The 22,466-nt window shown below is 39.5% G+C and overlaps 1 protein-coding gene across 1 annotated transcript in view; it reads left to right on the plus strand.

Annotated features, from left to right (window-relative positions):
* LAYN (layilin) overlaps positions 1-22,466 on the plus strand; it is a 73,461-nt gene that overhangs the window by 7,167 nt on the left and 43,828 nt on the right. The window contains exon 2 of the mRNA XM_053690035.1: positions 19,246-19,543. Coding sequence (XP_053546010.1) covers positions 19,246-19,543 — 298 coding nt within the window. The remainder of the gene's footprint in view (positions 1-19,245; positions 19,544-22,466) is intronic.

Raw genomic sequence — 22,466 nt, forward strand, 5'->3', positions numbered from 1 at the left:
AGAGAGAGAGACATACAGATAGAGAGAGAGACATACAGATAGAGAGAGAGACATACAGATAGAGAGAGAGACATACAGATAGAGAGAGAGAGACATACAGATAGAGAGAGAGAGACATACAGATAGAGAGAGAGACATACAGATAGAGAGAGAGAGACATACAGATAGAGAGAGAGAGACATACAGATAGAGAGAGAGAGACATACAGATAGAGAGAGAGAGACATACAGATAGAGAGAGAGAGACATACAGATAGAGAGAGAGAGACATACAGATAGAGAGAGAGAGACATACAGATAGAGAGAGAGAGACATACAGATAGAGAGAGAGAGAGAGAGACATACATACAGAGAGAGAGAGACATACAGAGAGAGAGAGAGACATACAGAGAGAGAGAGAGACATACAGAGAGAGAGACATACAGAGAGAGAGAGAGAGACATACAGAGAGAGAGAGACATACAGAGAGAGAGAGAGAGACATACAGATAGAGAGAGAGAGAGAGACATACAGATAGAGAGAGAGAGAGACATACAGATAGAGAGAGAGAGAGACATACAGATAGAGAGAGAGAGAGACATACAGATAGAGAGAGAGAGAGACATACAGATAGAGAGAGACATACAGAGAGAGAGACATACAGATAGAGAGAGAGAGAGACATACAGAGAGAGAGAGAGAGAGAGACATACAGAGAGAGAGAGACATACAGAGAGAGAGAGACATACAGATAGAGAGAGACATACAGATAGAGAGAGACATACAGATAGAGAGAGAGAGATAAAGATAGACATACAGATAGATAGACATACAGATTGATAGAGATACATACAGATAGATAGAAGAGATAGACATACAGATAGATAGAGAGACAGATTAGGTAGATATAGATAGACAGACAGACAGACAGACTAGGTAGAGAGAGAGATAGACAGACAGATTGATAGAATAATTGATAGACAGACAATCAGTCTATCAATCAATCAGTATGTCTATCAATCTGTCTATCTATTGCTCTCTCTCTATCTCTACCTAGTCTGACTGTCTATCTATGTCTGCCTTATCTATCTGTCTGACAGACAGATATATAGATAGATAGATAGATAGATAAATAGATAGATAGACAGATGATTACGTTCAGAGCAAATTTTTTTATATCTAAAACCACAAAACCCCATTCATGAAGACTACAAAAAAGCTCCTAATGATTCCACCTTCATTCGTTTACTGCTAAACTGTTTAATAAATTATTTCTGACCCAGAAACTTTATAATCTGAGATCTGAGATCACAGGTGATACTGTAACATCTTTATTGGCAGGGAGCCTGAAGGTAATCCTCATATAGGGTATCTGTAGCGTGCTTAATAATAACGTATCACCCAATACAAATGTGCATGCAGGGTAATAGTATAGCGCACTGTACACAGGGTAGTAGTATAGGGCACTGTACACACAGGGTAGTAGTATAGGGCACTATACACAGGGTAGTAGTATAGGGCAGTACACACAGGGTAGTAGTATAGCGCACTGTACACAGGGTAGTAGTATCGGGCTGTACACACAGGGTAGTAGTATAGGGCACTGTACACACAGGGTAGTAGTATAGGGCACTGTACACACAGGGTAGTAGTATAGGGCACTGTACACACAGGGTAGTAGTATAGGGCACTGTACACACAGGGTAGTAGTATAGGGCACTGTACACACAGGGTAGTAGTACAGGGCACTGTACACACAGGGTAGGAGTACAGGGCACTGTACACACAGGGTAGTAGTATAGGGCACTGTGCACACAGTGTAGGAGTATAGGGCACTGTGCACACAGGTTAGTAGTATAGGGCACTGTACACACAGGGTAGTAGTATAGGGCACTGTACACACAGGGTAGTAGTATAGGGCACTGTACACACAGGGTAGTAGTATAGGGCACTGTACACACAGGGTAGTAGTATAGGGCACTGTACACACAGGGTAGTAGTATAGGGCACTGTACACACAGGGTAGTAATATAGGGCACTGTGCACACAGGGTAGGAGTATAGGGCACTGTACACACAGGGTAGGAATATAGGGCACTGTACACACAGGGGCCTCCATTACATATGCAGCGTCGCCCGCAAAAGTCGGCGACGCCAGTTTTTACGCGATTTTGGTATCCTATATACAGCGCCGCATATAAATGCGGCACGTATATTTCACCCGTCGCTCGCAATTTTACTCTCATAGGCTAACATGGGACCGCGTCGTAAATCGGTATCCAATATCCAGCGCAAGGCCTTATGTGGCGAAAATGGAGAAATCTTACTCCATTTTTACCTCGCCATAAAAGGCAGCCGTAGCAAGCCTTGCGCTGAGTATGGGAGCACCGTAACTCCCGAAAATGCCTGCAAAAATAAACTAACACTTAACGCATGCGCAATGTCTATCTACCTGTCAACCGCAATCCCCCACCACAATAACTAATAAACTCTATTAACCCCTAAACCGCCATAGCCCACATAGCCTATTAAATGTATTAACCCCTAATCTGCCACCGCCAAAGTCGCCGCCACTATAATCTAAACCTAAGTCTAACCCTAACCCTAACACCCCCCTAACTTAAATATTATTTAAATGAATTTACTATTATTAACTAAATTATTCCTATTTAAAACTAAATACTTACCTATAAAATAAACCCTAAGATAGCTGCAATATAATTAATAATTACATTATAGCTATTTTAGGATTTATTTTTATTTTACAGGCAACTTTGTATTTATTTTAACTAGGTACAATAGTTATTAAATAGTTATTAACTATTTAATAACTACCTAGTTAAAATAAGTACAAATTTACCTATAAAATAAATCCTAACCTAAATTACAATTAAACCTAACACTACACTATAATTAAATTAATTACATAAACTAACTACAATTAAATTAAATAAACCTAAAGTACAAAAAACAACAAACACTAACTTACAGAAAATAAAATATTAATTACAATTTTTTTAAGCTAATTACACCTACTCTAATCCCCCTAATAAAATAAAAAATGCCCTCCAAAATAATAAAATTCCCTACCCTATACTAAATTACAAATGGCCCTTAAAAGGGCCTTTTGTGGGGCATTGCCCCAAAGTAATCATCTCTTTTACCTGTAAAATAAAAGACCATACCCCCCCAACATTACAACCCACACACCCAACCCTATTCTAAAACCCACCCAATCCCCCCTTAATAAAACCTAACACTACCCCCTTGAAGATCACCCTACCTTGAGCCGTCTTCACCCAGCCGGGCAGAAGTGGACATCCAGAGGGGCAGAAGTCTTCATCGGATCCGGCCAGAACAGGTCCTCCAAGCGGCAGAAGTCTTCATCCAGACTGCATCTTCTATCTTCTTCCATCCGGAGCGGGTCCATCTTGAAGACATCCGACACTGAGCATCCTCTTCCTTCTTGATCCGATGACTGAATGAAGGTTCCTTTAAGTGACGTCATCCAAGATGGCGTCCCTTCAATTCCGATTGGCTGATAGAATTCTATCAGCCAATCGGAATTAAGGTAGGAAAAATCCTATTGGCTGATGCAATCAGGCAATAGGATTGAAGTTCAATCCTATTGGCTGATCCAATCAGCCAATAGGATTGAAGTTCAATCCTATTGGCTGATCCAATCAGCCAATAGGATTGAGCTCACAGCCAATCGGAATTAAGGTAGGAAAAATCCTATTGGCTGATCCAATCAGCCAATCAGATTGAGCTCTCATTCTATTGGATGTTCCGATCAGCCAATAGAATGTGAGCTCAATCTGGCTGATTGAATCAGCCAATCAGATTTTTCCTACCTTAATTCCGATTGGCTGATAGAATCCTATCAGCAAATTCGAATTCGAGGGACGCCATCTTGGATGACGTCATTTAAAGGAACCTTCATTCGTCGTTAGTCCGTCGGGGAAGGAGGATGTTACGCGTCGGCGGGATGAAGATGGATCCAGAAGACAGAAGATAGAAGATGCCGCTTGGAAGAAGACATCGCCCGGATGGAGGACCTCTTCTTTGCCGCTTGGATCAAGACTGCACCCGGATGGAGGACCTCTTCTTTGCCGCTTGGATCAATACTTCGCCGGATGGAGGACCACATCTGCCGGATTGGATGAAGACTTCGGCTCGGCTGAGTGAAGACGACTCAAGGTAGGGAGATCTTCAGGGGGTTAGTGATTGTTTTTTTTTTTAAGGGGGGGGTGAATGGGTTAGAATAGGGGTATGTGGGTGGTGGGTTGTAATGTTGGGGGGGTATTGTATTTTCTTTTACAGGTAAAAGAGCTGATTACTTTGGGGCAATGCCCCGCAAAAAGCTCTTTTAAGGGCTGGTAAAAGAGCTGGTTACTTGGTAATTTAGAATAGGGTAGGGAATTTTATTATTTTGGGGGGCTTTTTTATTTTATTATGGGGCTTAGATTAGGTGTAATTATATTAAAATTCTTGTAATATTTTTTATTTTTTGTAATTTAGTGTTTTTTTTTCTTTTGTACTATAGTTTAGTTTATCTAATTGTATTTGAGTTTAGATAATTGTAGGTAATTTTATTTAATTAATTTATTGATAGTGTAGTGTTAGGTGTAATTGTAACTTAGGTTAGGATTTATTTTACAGGTAATTTTGTAATTATTTTAACTAGGTAGTTATTAAATAGTTAATAACTATTTAATAGCTATTGTACCTAGTTAAAATAAATACAAAGTTGCCTGTAAAATAAATATAAATCCTAAAATAGCTACAATGTAATTATTATTTATATTGTAGCTATATTAGGGTTTATTTTCTAGGTAAGTATTTAGTTTTAAATAGGATTAATTTTATTTAATTATAGGAATATTATTTTGTTTAATTTAAATTATATTTATGTTAGGGGGGTGTTAGGGTTAAACTTGGGTTTAGGGGTTAATACATTTATTATAGTAGTAGCGACATTGCGGGCGGGAGATTAGGGGTTAATAAATATAATATAGGTGTCGGCGATGTTAGGGGCAGCAGATTAGGGGTTCATAGGTATAATGTAGGTGGTGGCGGTGTCCGGTCGGCAGATTAGGGGTTAAAAAAAAATATTATTGTGTTTGCGATGTGGGGGGCCTCGGGTTAGGGGTTTATAGGTAGTTTATGGGTGTTAGTGTACTTTATAGCACAGTAGTTAAGAGCTTTATATTCCAGCGTTAGCCCATACAGCTCTTAATTACTGACTTTTTTTGGCGGTAGGAGTCTTGTCGGTAGAGGGTCTACCGCTCAGTTCTTCCAAGACTCGTAATACCAGCGTTAGGCAAATCCCATAGAAAAGATAGGATACGCAATTGACGTAAGGGGATCAGCGGTAGCCTGGAGTCGCGGTAAGGAAGTGAGCGGTAGACCCTTTCTTGGCTGACTCTAAATACCAGCGGGCGGCCAAAAGCAGTGTTAGGACCCCTTAACGCTGCTTTTGACGGCTAACGCAGAACTCTAAATCTAGCCGTTAGGGTTTATTTTACAGGTAAGTATTTAGTTTTAAATAGGAATAATTTAGTTAATAATAGTAATTTTATTTAGATTTATTTAAATAATATTTAAGTTAGGGGGGTGTTAGGGTTAGGGTTAGACTTAGGTTTAGGGTTTAATAACTTTATTATAGTGGCGGCGACAGATTAGGGGTTAATAAATTTAATAGGCTATGTGGGCTATGGCGGTTTAGGGGTTAATAATTTAGTTATTACTTGCGGTGTGGGTTTGATGGCGGATATAGGGGTTAATAGTTTAAAAAGGCATATTGGGTTGTGGGGGGTTGTCGATCTAGGGGTTAATACATTTAATATTAATAATAAGAGGGGATTGCGGATATAGGGGTTTTACGTGTCTGGCTTATTTTTGGGAGGCAGGTTAGACTTTTACGGGAGATTTGTTATTTTCTTTACTTTTCTTAGGTGCCGGCAGTTTCTAAAGTGCCGTAAGTCACTAGCGACTCCAGACATTTGCAGTTACGCTCATTTCTGGACATCGCTAGTTTATCTGACTTACGGCACTTTATGAACTGCCGGTGCCGTATATGTAATACCCGATGTGCGAGGTGAAATTACGGGTGGCGCAGGTTCCCACGTTTGCGTCGAAACCTGCGCCGTATATGTGATCGCGTCCCAAGTAGGAGTATAGGGCACTGTACACAGGGTAGTAGTATAGGGCAGTACACACAAGGTAGTAGTATAGGGCAGTACACACAAGGTAGTAGTATAGGGCCCTGTACACACAGGGTAGTATTAGTATAGGGCCCTGTACACACAGGGTAGTATTAGTATAGGGCCCTGTACACACAGGGTAGTATTAGTATAGGGCCCTGTACACACAGGGTAGTATTAGTATAGGGCACTGTACACACAGGGTAGTAGTATAGGGCACTGTACACACAGGGTAGTAGTATAGGGCACTGTACACACAGGGTAGTAGTATAGGGCACTGTACACACAGGGTAGTAGTATAGGGCACTGTACACACAGGGTAGTAGTATAGGGCAGTACACACAGGGTAGTAGTAGTAGTAGTATAGGGCAGTATACACAGGGTAGTAGTAGTATAGGGCAGTATACACAGGGTAGTAGTATAGGGCAGTACACACAGGGTAGTAGTATAGGGCAGTACACACAGGGTAGTAGCATAGGCCAGTACACAGGGTAGTAGTAGTATAGGCCAGTACACAGGGTAGCAGTATTGAGCACTACACACAGGGTAGCAGTATAGGGCACTACACACAGGGTAGCAGTATAGGGCACTACACACAGGGTAGCAGTATAGGGCACTGTACACACAGGGTAGTAGTATAGGGCACTGTACACACAGGGTAGTAGTATAGGGCACTGTACACACAGGGTAGTAGTATAGGGCACTGTACACACAGGGTAGTAGTATAGGGCACTGTACACACAAGGTAGTAGTATAGGGCACTGTACACACAGGGTAGTAGTATAGGGCACTATAATAAGTGTAAGTAGGAGTGGACTAAGCGCTAATAGATATTTGGCCTTAAGCTTACTCACAGGTTAGTCTCCTAGCGGGCTAACAGAGGATGGAATACAATGAGAGGAGAGAGTAAGCGCTAGAAGCTTAAAAGGCACAGGACTGGATGATTGCTAAATACTATAAAATTGTTTAATACATATAATATATATAACAATACTGCAACAATGTAAAAAAGATTATGTGCATGGATCCATGACTGTAGCTTAAAAACATACAAACATTATATAGATATATAGAAATGTATAAAATAATGCTGTGTTCTAAAAGTAAACCAGACGTTAAACCAACTTGTGGTTGATAATGGTGATAAATGCGAATGATGGATAAAATCCAGTAGAATCACAATAAAAATCTAAAAATGTTCACAACAAAGATAAAACCTGTGATGTGGTTTAAAAGAACGTGATCAAAAAGATATGTGAGGTCCAAAAAATGTTTGGATAGTGCAAAAAATGAATATAAAATGAAAAATGTGGTACATTCAAGAGTTTCTGATACAAAGTCAAATTGTGATGAATCCTCCAATGGTGTCGTGAAGAAGTGCTAGGTGTAAAAGGTAAATCCAAAAACCAATGTCAATTATCAGGTGACCGAGTGGAACAGTAATTGGCCAATTGTATCAATTGTAAAAATTAAAAAATGATTGTAATAAATGTGATCACATAAAAAAGTTGAAAAAATGGGAGACAAAAAGAGAGGAAAAAAGGGTGCAATGGTTATACAATTATCCAGATGAGTGTCCATGTGTTAGGTATCCATGATGGTAGACAAAACAAAAATGTGATAATAAATGGAAGTGTGAAAACAATTATTAAAAATAAAATATAAAAATATTATATGTTTGTATGTTTTTAAGCTACAGTCATGGATCCATGCACATAATCTTTTTTACATTGTTGCAGTATTGTTATATATATTATATGTATTAAACAATTTTATAGTATTTAGCAATCATCCAGTCCTGTGCCTTTTAAGCTTCTAGCGCTTACTCTCTCCTCTCATTGTATAGGGCAGTACACACAGGGTAGTAGTATAGGGCAGTACACACAGGGTAGTAGTATAGGGCACCATACACAGGGTAGTAGTATAGGGCACCATACACAGGGTAGTAGTATAGGGCACCATACACAGGGTAGTAGTATAGGGCACCATACACAGGGTAGTAGTATAGGGCACTGTACACACAGGGTAGTAGTATAGGGCACTGTACACACAGGGTAGTAGTATAGGGCACTCTACACAGGGTAGTAGTATAGGGCACCGTACAAAAAAACACTTATCACCCTGATAGAGAAACACTTATCACCCTGATAGGAAAACACTACATACAAAAATGGAGGCACTTGTGAGATAATTTACACTGAAAACAGAGTAATCTGATTGGTACTGGCTGCAAAATGTATTAAGTGCGCCTGTTGCTCCCTGCTTACTTCACTCTTCCCATTAAACTTTAATGGGAGACATGTTGCAGGGACAGACCCTATTTTTAGCGAATTCCCTAAGGTCAGCGGATGTGTTTTTGACATACGAATTCTTAGGGTCCAATGATCTAAAACTATCTGCTCTAGAGGATTATCTAAGTGTGGTGCATGAAAGGACTTTACAAAGGCAAATGTTAGCTTGAGAGCTGTGTATTTAGCTATGTTACCTTGTCCTGTTTAGCTATGTTACCTTGTCCTGTTTAGCTATGTTACCTTGTCCTGTTTAGCTATGTTACCTTGTCCTGTTTAGCTGTGTTACCTTGTCCTGTTTAGCTGTGTGTTACCTTGTCCTGTTAGCCGTGTGTTACCTTGTCCTGTTTAGCTGTGTGCTACCTTGTCCTGTTTAGCTATGTTACCTTGTCCTGTTTAGCTGTGTTACCTTGTCCTGTTTAGCTGTGTTACCTTGTCCTGTTTAGCTGTGTGTTACCTTGTCCTGTTTAGCTGTGTGTTACCTTGTCCTGTTTAGCCGTGTGTTACCTTGTCCTGTTTAGCCGTGTGTTACCTTGTCCTGTTTAGCCGTGTGTTACCTTGTCCTGTTTAGCTATGTTACCTTCTCCTGTTTAGCTGTGTGCTACCTTGTCCTGTTTAGCTATGTTACCTTGTCCTGTTTAGCTATGTTACCTTGTCCTGTTTAGCTGTGTTACCTTGTCCTGTTTAGCCGTGTGTTACCTTGTCCTGTTTAGCCGTGTGTTACCTTGTCCTGTTTAGCCGTGTGTTACCTTGTCCTGTTTAGCCGTGTGTTACCTTGTCCTGTTTAGCTGTCTGTTACCTTGTCCTGTTTAGCCGTGTGTTACCTTGTCCTGTTTAGCTGTGTGTTAACTTGTCCTGTTTAGCTGTCTGTTACCTTGTCCTGTTTAGCTGTCTGTTACCTTGTCCTGTTTAGCTGTGTGCTACCTTGTCCTGTTTAGCTGTGTGCTACCTTGTCCTGTTTAGCTGTGTGCTACCTTGTCCTGTTTAGCTGTGTGCTACCTTGTCCTGTTTAGCTGTGTGCTACCTTGTCCTGTTTAGCTGTGTGCTACCTTGTCCTGTTTAGCCGTGTGTTACCTTGTCCTGTTTAGCTGTGTGTTAACTTGTCCTGTTTAGCTGTCTGTTACCTTGTCCTGTTTAGCTGTCTGTTACCTTGTCCTGTTTAGCTGTGTGCTACCTTGTCCTGTTTAGCTGTGTGCTACCTTGTCCTGTTTAGCCGTGTGTTACCTTGTCCTGTTTAGCCGTGTGTTAACTTGTCCTGTTTAGCCGTGTGTTACCTTGTCCTGTTTAGCCGTGTGTTAACTTGTCCTGTTTAGCTGTGTGCTACCTTGTCCTGTTTAGCCGTGTGTTACCTTGTCCTGTTTAGCCGTGTGTTACCTTGTCCTGTTTAGCCGTGTGTTAACTTGTCCTGTTTAGCTGTGTGTTAACTTGTCCTGTTTAGCTGTCTGTTACCTTGTCCTGTTTAGCTGTGTGCTACCTTGTCCTGTTTAGCTGTGTGCTACCTTGTCCTGTTTAGCTGTGTGCTACCTTGTCCTGTTTAGCTGTGTGCTACCTTGTCCTGTTTAGCTGTGTGCTACCTTGTCCTGTTTAGCTGTGTGTTTGCTTTATGTTATACACTAAACTCTATAGGTAATTGGTTCCCATCTTCTAGGGGCAGGAGTATTAACCCTTTATCTCCCACAGACGTCTGTAACCAATGAGTTAATGCCACATTTAACAGGAGTATTGTGAGAGCTCATGATCCCACATACAGTTTGCACAGTTTGCTGAACTGACCTGACACTTTGTGTATTGCCAGCTCTCAGTGCCAGTCGTGCCAGGGACACCTATTTACATATCTTCTAGATGACCTTTACCCTTCTAATGCACTAAATTATCTCTGTCACTTCCAGATCCCTTTAATAAAGTCTATTGTAGTTTACACATGAGCCTCACTGGTGATTTCTGTAGCAGAACTTATTCTGCTTTATTCTACTCATTATGTTTGTACTAAATCACAGGGATTTTATACTAAATATTATCACTGCACATTACAGAGCAATAATCTGCTTTTACCATTTCTAAATGCAAAAAGCTGCATTTTACATATTACACCAATTCAGTAAAGGCAATAAATTGCACATCTGTGATTCCAGCTTAATACAACCTGATGACACCTAATGCCAGAGCTGATGCTATCACGTTCTGGTGTCACTACGCTCTACAAGAAGAGAGATTGTATAACTGGTCTAAAGGCAGCTCACAGAAGGGGTTAATCACATGCCTATTGTGTGTCTGTCAGGAATGGGCTCAGTACTGTATTGTGAGAAAGCTACACATGCAGTACACCAAAATATGGTATTAATGTGCAGATATGAAGCACGTTCAGCCTCATCAGAAAACAAATACATATTGCTAAGTATAAATAAGAGGTGTTTAATGCTTCGTGTGAAGTAACAACAGTAGCCATGTGGCTTCTGCAAAGGCAATAAACTGTTTTCACAAGATAAATATCATAATACAGGTCCTTGGGGCAGTGAGGTGGCAGAGGAAGGGGTTAATCATATGAAATATCCTCGTTTTATCACTGAAATGGGAGGTAGATTGTAGTATATATATATATCACTGTACATAGGCTATTGTCATTTTATAGAGCCCTTCCTGTCACATTGTCACCCAGTGGGACTCTTCATTAGAAATGTCGTAGTTGTACACGCAGCAGCGAGGTCACTTCCGCAGGCGGCACCCATGTGAAATCTTACAATACTCAGAGCGTATGAGGTTTATTAGATCAGCTGGTTAAGCAGTTGTACATAGAGCAGATTTATCTTTATTTTGCTAATGACCGTGGTATTCATTTGTACCATTATTAGATAGAATTGCATCTTCTGATTGTTCCTTTGTTTTTCCTTGCTGCTTTGTGATAGTGGATCAAAGGGCAGGTGAGTAAATCTAATGACAAAATCTAATGCTTTATTATTGAGCAGAATTTCAGTTGAGTTTCGCTAGTGATAATATAACAGGGAACCATCTGACAATCTCATCTGAAGGTTCTATGCTATCAGTATTGCCTGTATATTGTACTGGCACGTGTATAATACGTTTTATTGTTCAGCGAACATTTGTAATTTACTTCTATTATCAATTTGCTTCATTCCCTTGTTATCCTTTGTTGAAGTAGCAATGCACTACTGGAAACTAGCTGAACACACCGGTAAACCAATGACATTAGTCATAAATATGCACCCGCCAATCGGCAGCTAGCTCCCAGCTCCTGAGCCTACCTAGATATGCTTTTCAACAAAAGATAAAAAGAACATGAAGCAAATTAGATGAAAGAAGTCAACTGGAAAGTTGTTTAAAATGGTATGATCTATCTGAATCTTGTGCCTTTAAGTTTATAAAATAAAAGCTGCATTACTGAAATAAACTACAATGTCACACCCTTAAAGGGGAATTAAATACGGTAGAATAAAAGTCAGCACACACATAATAAAAACACAATTCATTAACACTTATTCTGAATTTTAAATGAGCAGATTTTTTTCTGACAAATTTCAACTTTTACTTCAAATTTATGGCCCCCTGTATCATGTGACAGCCATCAGCCAATCACACACTCATGTACATTTACACTGTGATCTCTTGCACATGCTCAGTAGGGTCTGTTGCCTCAGTGTGTATATAACTGTATCATGTGACAGCCATCAGCCAATCACAGACTCATATACATATACACTGTGATCTCTTGCACATGCTCAGTAGCAGCTGGTACCTCAGTATATATATAACTGTATCATGTGACAGATATCAGCCAATCACAGACTCATATACACTGTGATCTCTTGCACATGCTCAGTATTAGCTGGTGCCTCAGTGTGTATATAACTGTATCATGTGACAGATATCAGCCAATCACAGACTCATATACATATACACTGTGATCTCTTGCACATGGTCAGTAGCAGCTGGTGCCTCAGTGTGTATATAACTGTATCATGTGACAGCCATCAGTCAATCACAGACTCATATACATATACACTATCTCTTGCACATGCTCAGTATTAGCTGGTGCCTCAGTGTGTATATAACTGTATCATGTGACAGCCATCAGCCAATCACAGACTCATATACATATACACTGTGATCTCTTGCACATGCTCAGTATTAGATGGTGCCTCAGTGTGTATATAACTGTATCATGTGATAGCCATCAGCCAATCACAGACTCATATACATATACACTGTGATCTCTTGCACATGCTCAGTATTAGCTGGTGCCTCAGTGTGTATATAACTTTATAATGTGACAGCCATCAGCCAATCACAGAATAATATACATATACCCTGTGATCTACAAAAACTGCTGTGATACCTATAATCCAGCTCTAGGGGGCGCTAGAACATAATATGGTACAGAGATGTGGGATATGAATTCTGACCGAAGGAATATTCAGACTGAAATTGAATTTATAACATATATGACAATAATATGTATACAGAAAATAATATACAACCATAAATGAATGTCTTATCTGAGTCTTAAAATATCAAAGGGTCCAGATATTGCAGGAAATCCAAATGGATTTTTCCTCTGTAATTGGAGTGCAGGTATGTGGAATGTGGGCAGCTCCTCTCATAGATAACAAACACAATCCAGAAATCTGTGAAACAAATCACTAAGAGGCCACCTCCTAGTGCAGTATTGCGATGAAAAGTGACAGACTACAGATCTTTGTATTGAAATGATACTCACAAGGATTGCAGCACCAAATGTGCTAGATGAAGCAAGCTGGGGACTCACAGTGGCCCAGCAACACTGATCTAATATGGGATATCCAGATTACAGGAACTCCAGGTGGTGGGAGAAGCAAACCAGGCCCAGGCTTCCAGAAAAGTGCAACAATTATTTATTAAAAGTCAAATAAAAACATTGGGTATTATGTTCACCGTCAGAGATGCCTGAGGAAACATCTAGATAAGCTGAGAAACGCGTTGTTAATTTGTTATCACCATTTTTTTTTTTTTTATATATTATGTGAACATAATCCAGTGATCATCAATCTGTTTGGTTTAGTATTCATGTTCAGGAACTGTCCACCCAGACTAAAACAAAAGTTTTAGACTTTAGGACGGCAGATTTTTCATTAATGGGAGAATACCTAAAAAACTATTTAAAGGGGAAAACTCTTATTACAGGGGTTCAAGAACAGTGGGAATTTGTGAAAGGTGCCATTTTAGATGCAACCACACACTGTATTAGACATGTCTGTAAAAGTAAAAGAAAGCGGAAACCAATTTGGTTTTCCAAAGAAGTAGCACATGCTGTAAAGACAAAAAAAGATAGCTTATAAAAATTACAGACACACACAAGCAGATGATGATATGAAAATATGGAGACTCCAACAAAAAAAGACTAAGCATTTAATTAGGAAGGTTAAAGCTCATGCAGAAGAGAAGATAGCACAGTCAGTAAAACATGGGGACAAAACATTCTTTAGATATATCAGTGAAAGAAGAAAAAATAAGGTAGGAATAGTAAAATTGAAATCAGTTGATGGTAGAATAATAGAAGGAGATAAGCAGATTGCAAACTGTCTCAATGATTACTTCTGTTCTGTTTTCACTAAAGATTGTGAAGATACAATGTCTACATTAAGGGATGCTACGCAAAATAGAAACAAGCTTAACAGTAATCTTTTTACAGAGGATGAGGTTTTGTTAGCATTATCAAAAATAAATGTTACAAAGGCAGTGGGTCCTGATAATATTCATCCAAGGGTTTTAAAAGAACTTCGATCAGTGCTAACTGTCCCATTAACTGATCTGTTTAATCAGTCACTATTAACAGGAGCTGTCCCAGATGATTGGAGAATAGCAAATGTAATACCTCTTCATAAAAAGGGCAGTAGAGAAGAATCTGGCAACTACAGGCCAGTTAGTTTAACTTCAGTAGTAGGGAAATTAATGGAAAGCCTCTTAAAAGAAAGAATTATGACTTACATAAAGACAAACAATTTAGAGGACCAAAATCAGCATGGTTTTACTTCAGGGAGATCATGTCAGACTAATCTAATTGACTTCTTTGATTATGTAACAAAAGTATTAGACAAGGGAGGAGCAGTTGATGTAGCATATCTAGATTTCAGCAAAGCATTTGACACCGTCCCACACAATAAACTTATTCACAAAGTATATCTCCTTGGTCTAGATTCAAAAATTGTGAACTGGGTGGAATGCTGGCTTAAGGACAGAAAACAAAGTGTCTTAGTAAATGGAGTTCATTCAGCAGAGGGGGCTGTTACTAGTGGTGTTCCTCAGGGGTCAGTTCTGGGACCTGTTTTGTTTAACATATTTATCTGCGATATCAGCAAAGGGCTACAGGGGAAAGTATGTCTCTTTGCAGATGATACAAAAATTTGCAACAGAGTGGATGTTCCGGGGGGGGGTAGACAAAATGAGAAGTGATATACAACAATTGGAGGATTGGACAAACGACTGGGATCTAAAGTTTAACACAGCAAAGTGTAAAATAATGCATTTAGGGAAGAAAAATCCAAATGTTAATTACAGACTCAATGACACTTTACTGACTGTTACAGACGAGGAACAGGACTTGGGAATTATTATTTCAGATGATTTAAAACTTAGTAAACAATGTAGTAATGCAGCGAGTAAGGCTAGCAGAATGCTTGGATGTATTGGTAGAGGTATTTGCAGCAGAAATAGTAAGGTTCTTATGCCACTTTATAGATCATTAGTTAGGCCTCATCTTGAGTATTGTGTGCAGTTCTGGAGGCCATATCTTCAGAAGGATATTAACAAACTTGTATCTGTGCAAAGGAGGGCTACCAAAATGGCACATGGTCTAAAAAGTAAAACTTACCAGGATAGGCTCAATGACCTAAATATGTATAGCTTAGAGGAGAGAAGGAAAGAGGTGATATGATAGCAACTTTCAAGTACATTAAAGGGTTTAGTAAAACTGAGGCTGTGGGTATTTTACATAAAATGGAAAATTCAAGAACAAGGGGTCATGAGCTCAAGCTAAAGGGTAGTAGATTCAGGAGTAATTTGAGGAAGCACTTCTTTACAGAAAGAGTGATTAATTTATGGAATAAACTTCCTCAAGAGGTAGTAGCAACAAACACTGTGGGGGACTTTAAAAATGCATGGGACAAGCATAGGGCTATCCTACGAACTAGATAAGTTTATACTGTTAGGTAAGGTCGGGCAGACTTGCTGGGCCTATGGCTCTTATCTGACGTCAATATCTATGTTTCTATAATACCCAATGTTTTTATTTGACTTTTAATAAATAATTGTTGCACTTTTTTGGAAGCCTGAGCCTGGTTTGCTTCTCCCACCACCTGGAGTTCCTGTAATCTGGATATCCCGTATTAGATCAGTGTTGCTGGGCCACTGTGAGTCCCCAGCTTGCTTCATCTAGCACATTTGGTGCTGCAATCCTTGTGAGTATCATTTCAATACAAAGTTCTGTAGTCTGTCACTTTTCATCGCAATACTGCACTAGGAGGCAGCCTCTTCTTTGTGATTTGCTCTACACTGTGATCTCTTGCACATGCTCAGTATTAGCTGGTACCTCAGTGAGTATATAACTATCATGTGACAGCCATCAGCCAATCACAGACTCATATACATATACACTGTGATCTCTTGCACATGCTCAGTATTAGCTGGTACCTCAGTGAGTATATAACTATCATGTGACAGCCATCAGCCAATCACAGACTCATATACATATACACTGTGATCTCTTGCACATGCTCAGTATTAGCTGGTACCTCAGTGAGTATATAACTATCATGTGACAGCCATCAGCCAATCACAGACTCATATACATATACACTGTGATCTCTTGCACATGCTCAGTATTAGCTGGTACCTCAGTGAGTATATAACTATCATGTGACAGCCATCAGCCAATCACAGACTCATATGCATATACACTGTAATCTCTTGCACATGCTCAGTATTAGCTGGTGCCTCAGTGTGCATATAACTGTATCATGTGACAGCCATCAGCCAATCACAGACTCATATACATATACACTCTGATCTCTTGCACATGCTCAGTATTAGCTGGTACCTCAGTGTGTATATAACTATCATGTGACAGCCATCAGCCAATCACAGACTCATATACATATACACTGTGATCTCTTGCACATGCTCAGTAGGAGCTGCTGCCTCAGTGTGTATATAACTGTATCATGTGATAGTCATCAGCCAATCACAGACTCATATACATATACACTGTGATCTCTTGCACATGCTCAGTATTAGCTGGTGCCTCAGTGTGTATATAACTGTATCATGTGATAGCCATCAGCCAATCACAGACTCCTATACATATACACTGTAATCTCTTGCACATGCTCAGTAGCAGCTGGTGCCTCAGTGTGTATATAACTGTATCATGTGACAGCCATCAGCCAATCACAGACACATATACACTGTGATCTCTTGCACATGCTCAGTAGCAGCTGGTGCCTCAGTGTGTATATAACTGTATCATGTGACAGCCATCAGCCAATCACAGACTCATATACATATACACTGTAATCTCTTGCACATGCTCAGTAGCAGCTGGTGCCTCAGTGTGTATATAACTATCATGTGACAGCCATCAGCCAATCACAGACTCGTATACATATACACTGTGATCTCTTGCACATGCTCAGTAGGAGCTGGTGCCTCAGTGTGTATATAACTGTATCATGTGACAGCCATCAGCCAATCACAGACACATATACACTGTGATCTCTTGCACATGCTCAGTATTAGCCGGTGCCTCCAGTGTGTATATAACTGTATCATGTGACAGCCATTAGCCAATCACAGACTCGTATACATATACACTATGATCTCTTGCACATGCTCAGTATTAGCTGGTGCCTCAGTGTGTATATACCTGTATCATGTGACAGCCATCAGCCAATCACAGACTCATATACATATACACTGTAATCTCTTGCACATGCTCAGTATTAGCTGGTGCCTCAGTGTGTATATAACTGTATCATGTGACAGCCATCAGCCAATCACAGACTCATATACACTGTGATCTCTTGCACATGCTCAGTAGGAGCTGGTGCCTCAGTGTGTATATAACTGTATCATGTGACAGCCATCAGCCACTCACAGACTCATATACATATACACTGTGATCTCTTGCACATGCTCAGTAGCAGCTGGTGCCTCAGTGTGTATATAACTGTATCATGTGACAGTCATCAGCCAATCACAGACTCATATACATATACACTGTGATCTCTTGCACAAGCTCAGTATTAGCCGGTGCCTCAGTGTGTATATAACTGTATCATGTGACAGTCATCAGCCAATCACAGACTCATATACATATACACTGTGATCTCTTGCACATGCTCAGTAGGAGCTGGTGCCTCAGTGTGTATATAACTGTATCATGTGACAGCCATCAGCCAATCACAGACTCATATACATATACACTGTGATCTCTTGCACAAGCTCAGTATTAGCCGGTGCCTCAGTGTGTATATAACTGTATCATGTGACAGCCATCAGCCAATCACAGACACATATACACTGTGATCTCTTGCACATGCTCAGTATTAGCCAGTGCCTCAGTGTGTATATAACTGTATCATGTGACAGCCATCAGCCAATCACAGACACATATACACTGTGATCTCTTGCACATGCTCAGTATTAGCCGGTGCCTCAGTGTGTATATAACTGTATCATGTGACAGCCATCAGCCAATCACAGACTTTGCAACAGCTGATAAGGAGACAGTTGGTGAATGGCGGTTTGTGCACAAGCTGCTCTCGATTGGTCGGTTGTTTCCTGCTTGCGTCTCCAGGAGTTTATCTGTGTATTCCATTCATCTGGGTGGTGGGTCAGTTGTACAGTATGAATTGGTCATAGTATATTGTTTGTAAGTATAAAATACCTGTATAGGTCTTCACCTGTTTAAAGGGACAGTTTACACCAGAATTTTTATTGTTTAAAAAGATAGATAATCCCTTTATTACCTAATCCCCAGTTTTGCATAACCAACACTGTTATATTAATATACTTTTTATCTTTGTGATTACCTTGTATCTAAGCCTCTGCAGACTGCCCCTTATCTCAGTTATATTAATATACTTTTTACCTCTGTGATTACCCTGTATCTAAGCCTCTGCAGACTGCCCCTTATCTCAGTTATATTAATACAATTCTTACCTCTGTGATTACCCTGTATCTAAGCCTCTGCAGACTGCCCCTTATCTCAGTTATATTAATATACTTTTTACCTCTGTGATTACCCTGTATCTAAGCCTCTGCAGACTGCCCCTTATCTCAGTTATATTAATATACTTTTTACCTCTGTGATTACCTTGTATCTAAGCCTCTGCAAACTGCCCCTTATCTCAGTGTTTTTGACAGACATGCCGTTTAGCCAACCAGTGCAGACTCCTAAATAACTCCACCAGAGTGAGTATAATGTTATCTATATGACATACATGAACTAGTACTGTCTAACTGTGAAAAACTTTCAAAATACTCTAAGCTAGGAGGCGGTTTTTAACGGTTTAGAAATCAGTTTGAGGCTACCTAGGTTTAGCTTTTTCAATATACCACCAAGGGAGCAAAGCAAATTTGATGATACAAGTCAATTTGAAAGTTGTTTACAATTGCATGCCCTATCTGAATCATGAAAGTTTATTTTTGACTAGACTGTCCCTTTAACTTACCTCTGCACTATCTGCCCAGCAAGATGACAAATGTACAGTACTTTTCTCCCACAGGACAGATTGTCTGCAAACACGGGACACAGAAGCCCTGTTACAAAATTGTTTATTTTCACGACGTCTCACGTAGGGTGAGCTTTGTGGAGGCTCAGGATTCCTGTCAGCGAGATGGGGGTCACCTCATGACCATAGAGTCTGAAAAAGAACAGAAACTGATTGAGGTCCTTATCCAGAGTCTCACGGCTGCTGATGGAGACTTCTGGCTGGGTCTCAGGAGGAAGGAAGATGATTCCCAGAATGCAAGTGACTGTCAGAGCTTGTACAGATGGGTGGATGGTACCAAACCCACCTTCTGGTAAGAGACATTTTATCTGAGATCTCCCATACACACAAACCTGCAATTCAGTGCATAACATAGGAAATGTGATATCTAGTTCATAAAAGCGTTAATAAATTGCTATAAAGCCCCAAATAGATCTAAAGCGAAAAACGTGATGCGCAAAACGCGTATTTTACATTCCTCGGTTCTTCACATAGAAAATAACGTACTTTTTATTATTAAATCTATATTTATATATATATCTGATACTTTTCATGAACAATACATTTCTATAGGAATAGCTATACATATATATGTAAATACATACATATATACAAATATGTATTTAAGTAAAAAGGATATTAACCTATAAGTGAGGAACATTGGAATGTGAAATGTGTACAGTAAAACACAAATAAATACATATGTACACACATAACTATATATATATATATATATATATATATATATAGAGAGAGAGAGAGAGAGAGATACACATACAACATGTATATGTATTTATCTCTGTGTAGCCTTTTTTCTTCTCTAACACATGAGACCTCATATCTGTAAACCCTTATAAGTTTTTTTTATGAGTGTAACTGTACTGTGAAATTTATTTGTTTTTTTTGTGTCACTTTTTATTCGAGCTTAACAGTTTTCCAGAGCTCTGAAGTTGTGCTATCCCGACGTGCATTAAATTAAATTGCGCTCAAGCAAACAAAGTTACATTCATATTGTAGTACGCTTGCTACTTCTGATGAACGCAAAGAGCTTAACTGTTAGTGCTCTACTTGTAACCTAGCCCTTACTGTATAATTAAGGAGGTCCTGTTCCTGCTGACGAATGACTGTACAGAGATTTCCTAGTGGGTCACTTTTATCTGTAGGATTCACCTCTATGTGGACAAGATTACAAGTTGCGCAACAAATCTATTTTTTTGCAGTTGTGAAAACATTGCGCACGTTGTGGCTTTTTCACATTTGGGGTTGCGCAGGTATTACAAGTTGCAAAATAACTTATTTTGGGTGTGCGTTAACCCGCGTAATCCAAAAAAGCCAATTTGCATGCGCGTATGCGTATTCTCTCATAGAAATCAATGGAGAAGACAAATAGAAAAAAACGCTAAAACCCTAATCTGTTGCTCAAAGTCCATGACCTATTCTCCTTGAAAAGTGTACATGAAAATGCAAATATTACATATTGCGAAAATGTTTTCGTAACGGAATAAATTCTATTTATTTCTAAATAAATGTTTCTCTATACATGTGATGATTTTTGTACAGATATATCTATTTATAGTGAGATATGTATATGAATATATATACATGTCTAGATATCTCAAGATCTATATGCGAATATCACATTGAAAATCCCTCTGAGCTATTGGGGCCTATCTATCAAGCTCCGAACGAAGCTTGGCGGCCCGTCTTCAGACTCGCCAGAAATACAAGTTATGGAGCGGTCACAAAGACCACTGCTTCATAACCCTGTACGCCTGCTCTGAGCAGGCGGACAGGAATCGCCGGAATTCAACCCGATTGGTTGATTGGCCGCGAGTCTGCAGGGGGCGGCGTTGCACCAGCAGCTCTTGTGAGCTGCTGGTGCAATCCTGAATAGGGAGAGCGTATTGCTCTCCGCATTCAGCGATGTCTTGCAGACCTGATCCGTACTGTCAGATCAGGTCTGCAAGACATTTGTTAAATTGGCCTCATTGTTTAATGTGCATAAGCTTGTAATGTAAAATCTTTTCTTTATCTCCATTGTTAAACATATCTCTATACATATAAATGTAACAGTACTGCTATTACATGAGTATTACTAACCATCTGTACTGTGCGATTTAGTAATGTCTGTTACTGACAGTACTACTGTTACATGAGTATTACTAACCATCTGTACTGTGTGATTTAGTAATGTCTGTCACTGACAGTACTGCTGTTACATGAGTATTACTAACCATCTGTACTGTATGATTTAGTAATGTCTGTTACTGACAGTACTGCTGTTACATGAGTATTACTAACCATCTGTACTGTGTGATTTAGTAATGTCTGTCACTGACAGTACTGCTATTACATGAGTATTACTAACCATCTGTACTGTGCGATTTAGTAATGTCTGTTACTGACAGTACTGCTGTTACATGAGTATTACTAACCATCTGTACTGTGTGATTTAGTAATGTCTGTCACTGACAGTACTGCTGTTACATGAGTATTACTAACCATCTTTATTGTATGATTTAGTAATGTCTGTCACTGACAGTACTGCTGTTACATGAGTATTACTAACCATCTGTACTGTGCGATTTAGTAATGTCTGTTACTGACAGTACTGCTGTTACATGAGTATTACTAACCATCTGTACTGTGTGATTTAGTAATGTCTGTCACTGACAGTACTGCTGTTACATGAGTATTACTAACCATCTGTACTGTGTGATTTAGTAATGTCTGTCACTGACAGTACTGCTGTTACATGAGTATTACTAACCATCTGTACTGTGTGATTTAGTAATGTCTGTCACTGACAGTACTGCTATTACATGAGTATTACTAACCATCTGTACTGTGCGATTTAGTAATGTCTGTTACTGACAGTACTGCTGTTACATGAGTATTACTAACCATCTGTACTGTGTGATTTAGTAATGTCTGTCACTGACAGTACTGCTGTTACATGAGTATTACTAACCATCTTTATTGTATGATTTAGTAATGTTTGTCACTGACAGTACTGCTGTTACATGAGTATTACTAACCATCTGCACTGTGTGATTTAGTAATGTCTGTTGCTGACAGTACTGCTGTTACATGAGTATTACTAACCATTTGTACTGTATGATTTAGTAATGTCTGTTACTGACAGTACTGCTGTTACATAAGTATTACTAACCATCTGTACTGTGTGATTTAGTAATGTCTGTTACTGACAGTACTGCTGTTACATGAGTATTACT

This window comes from Bombina bombina, chromosome 8 (genome assembly GCF_027579735.1).
Source record: "Bombina bombina isolate aBomBom1 chromosome 8, aBomBom1.pri, whole genome shotgun sequence".
In the NCBI taxonomy this organism is placed as follows: Eukaryota; Metazoa; Chordata; class Amphibia; order Anura; family Bombinatoridae; genus Bombina; species Bombina bombina.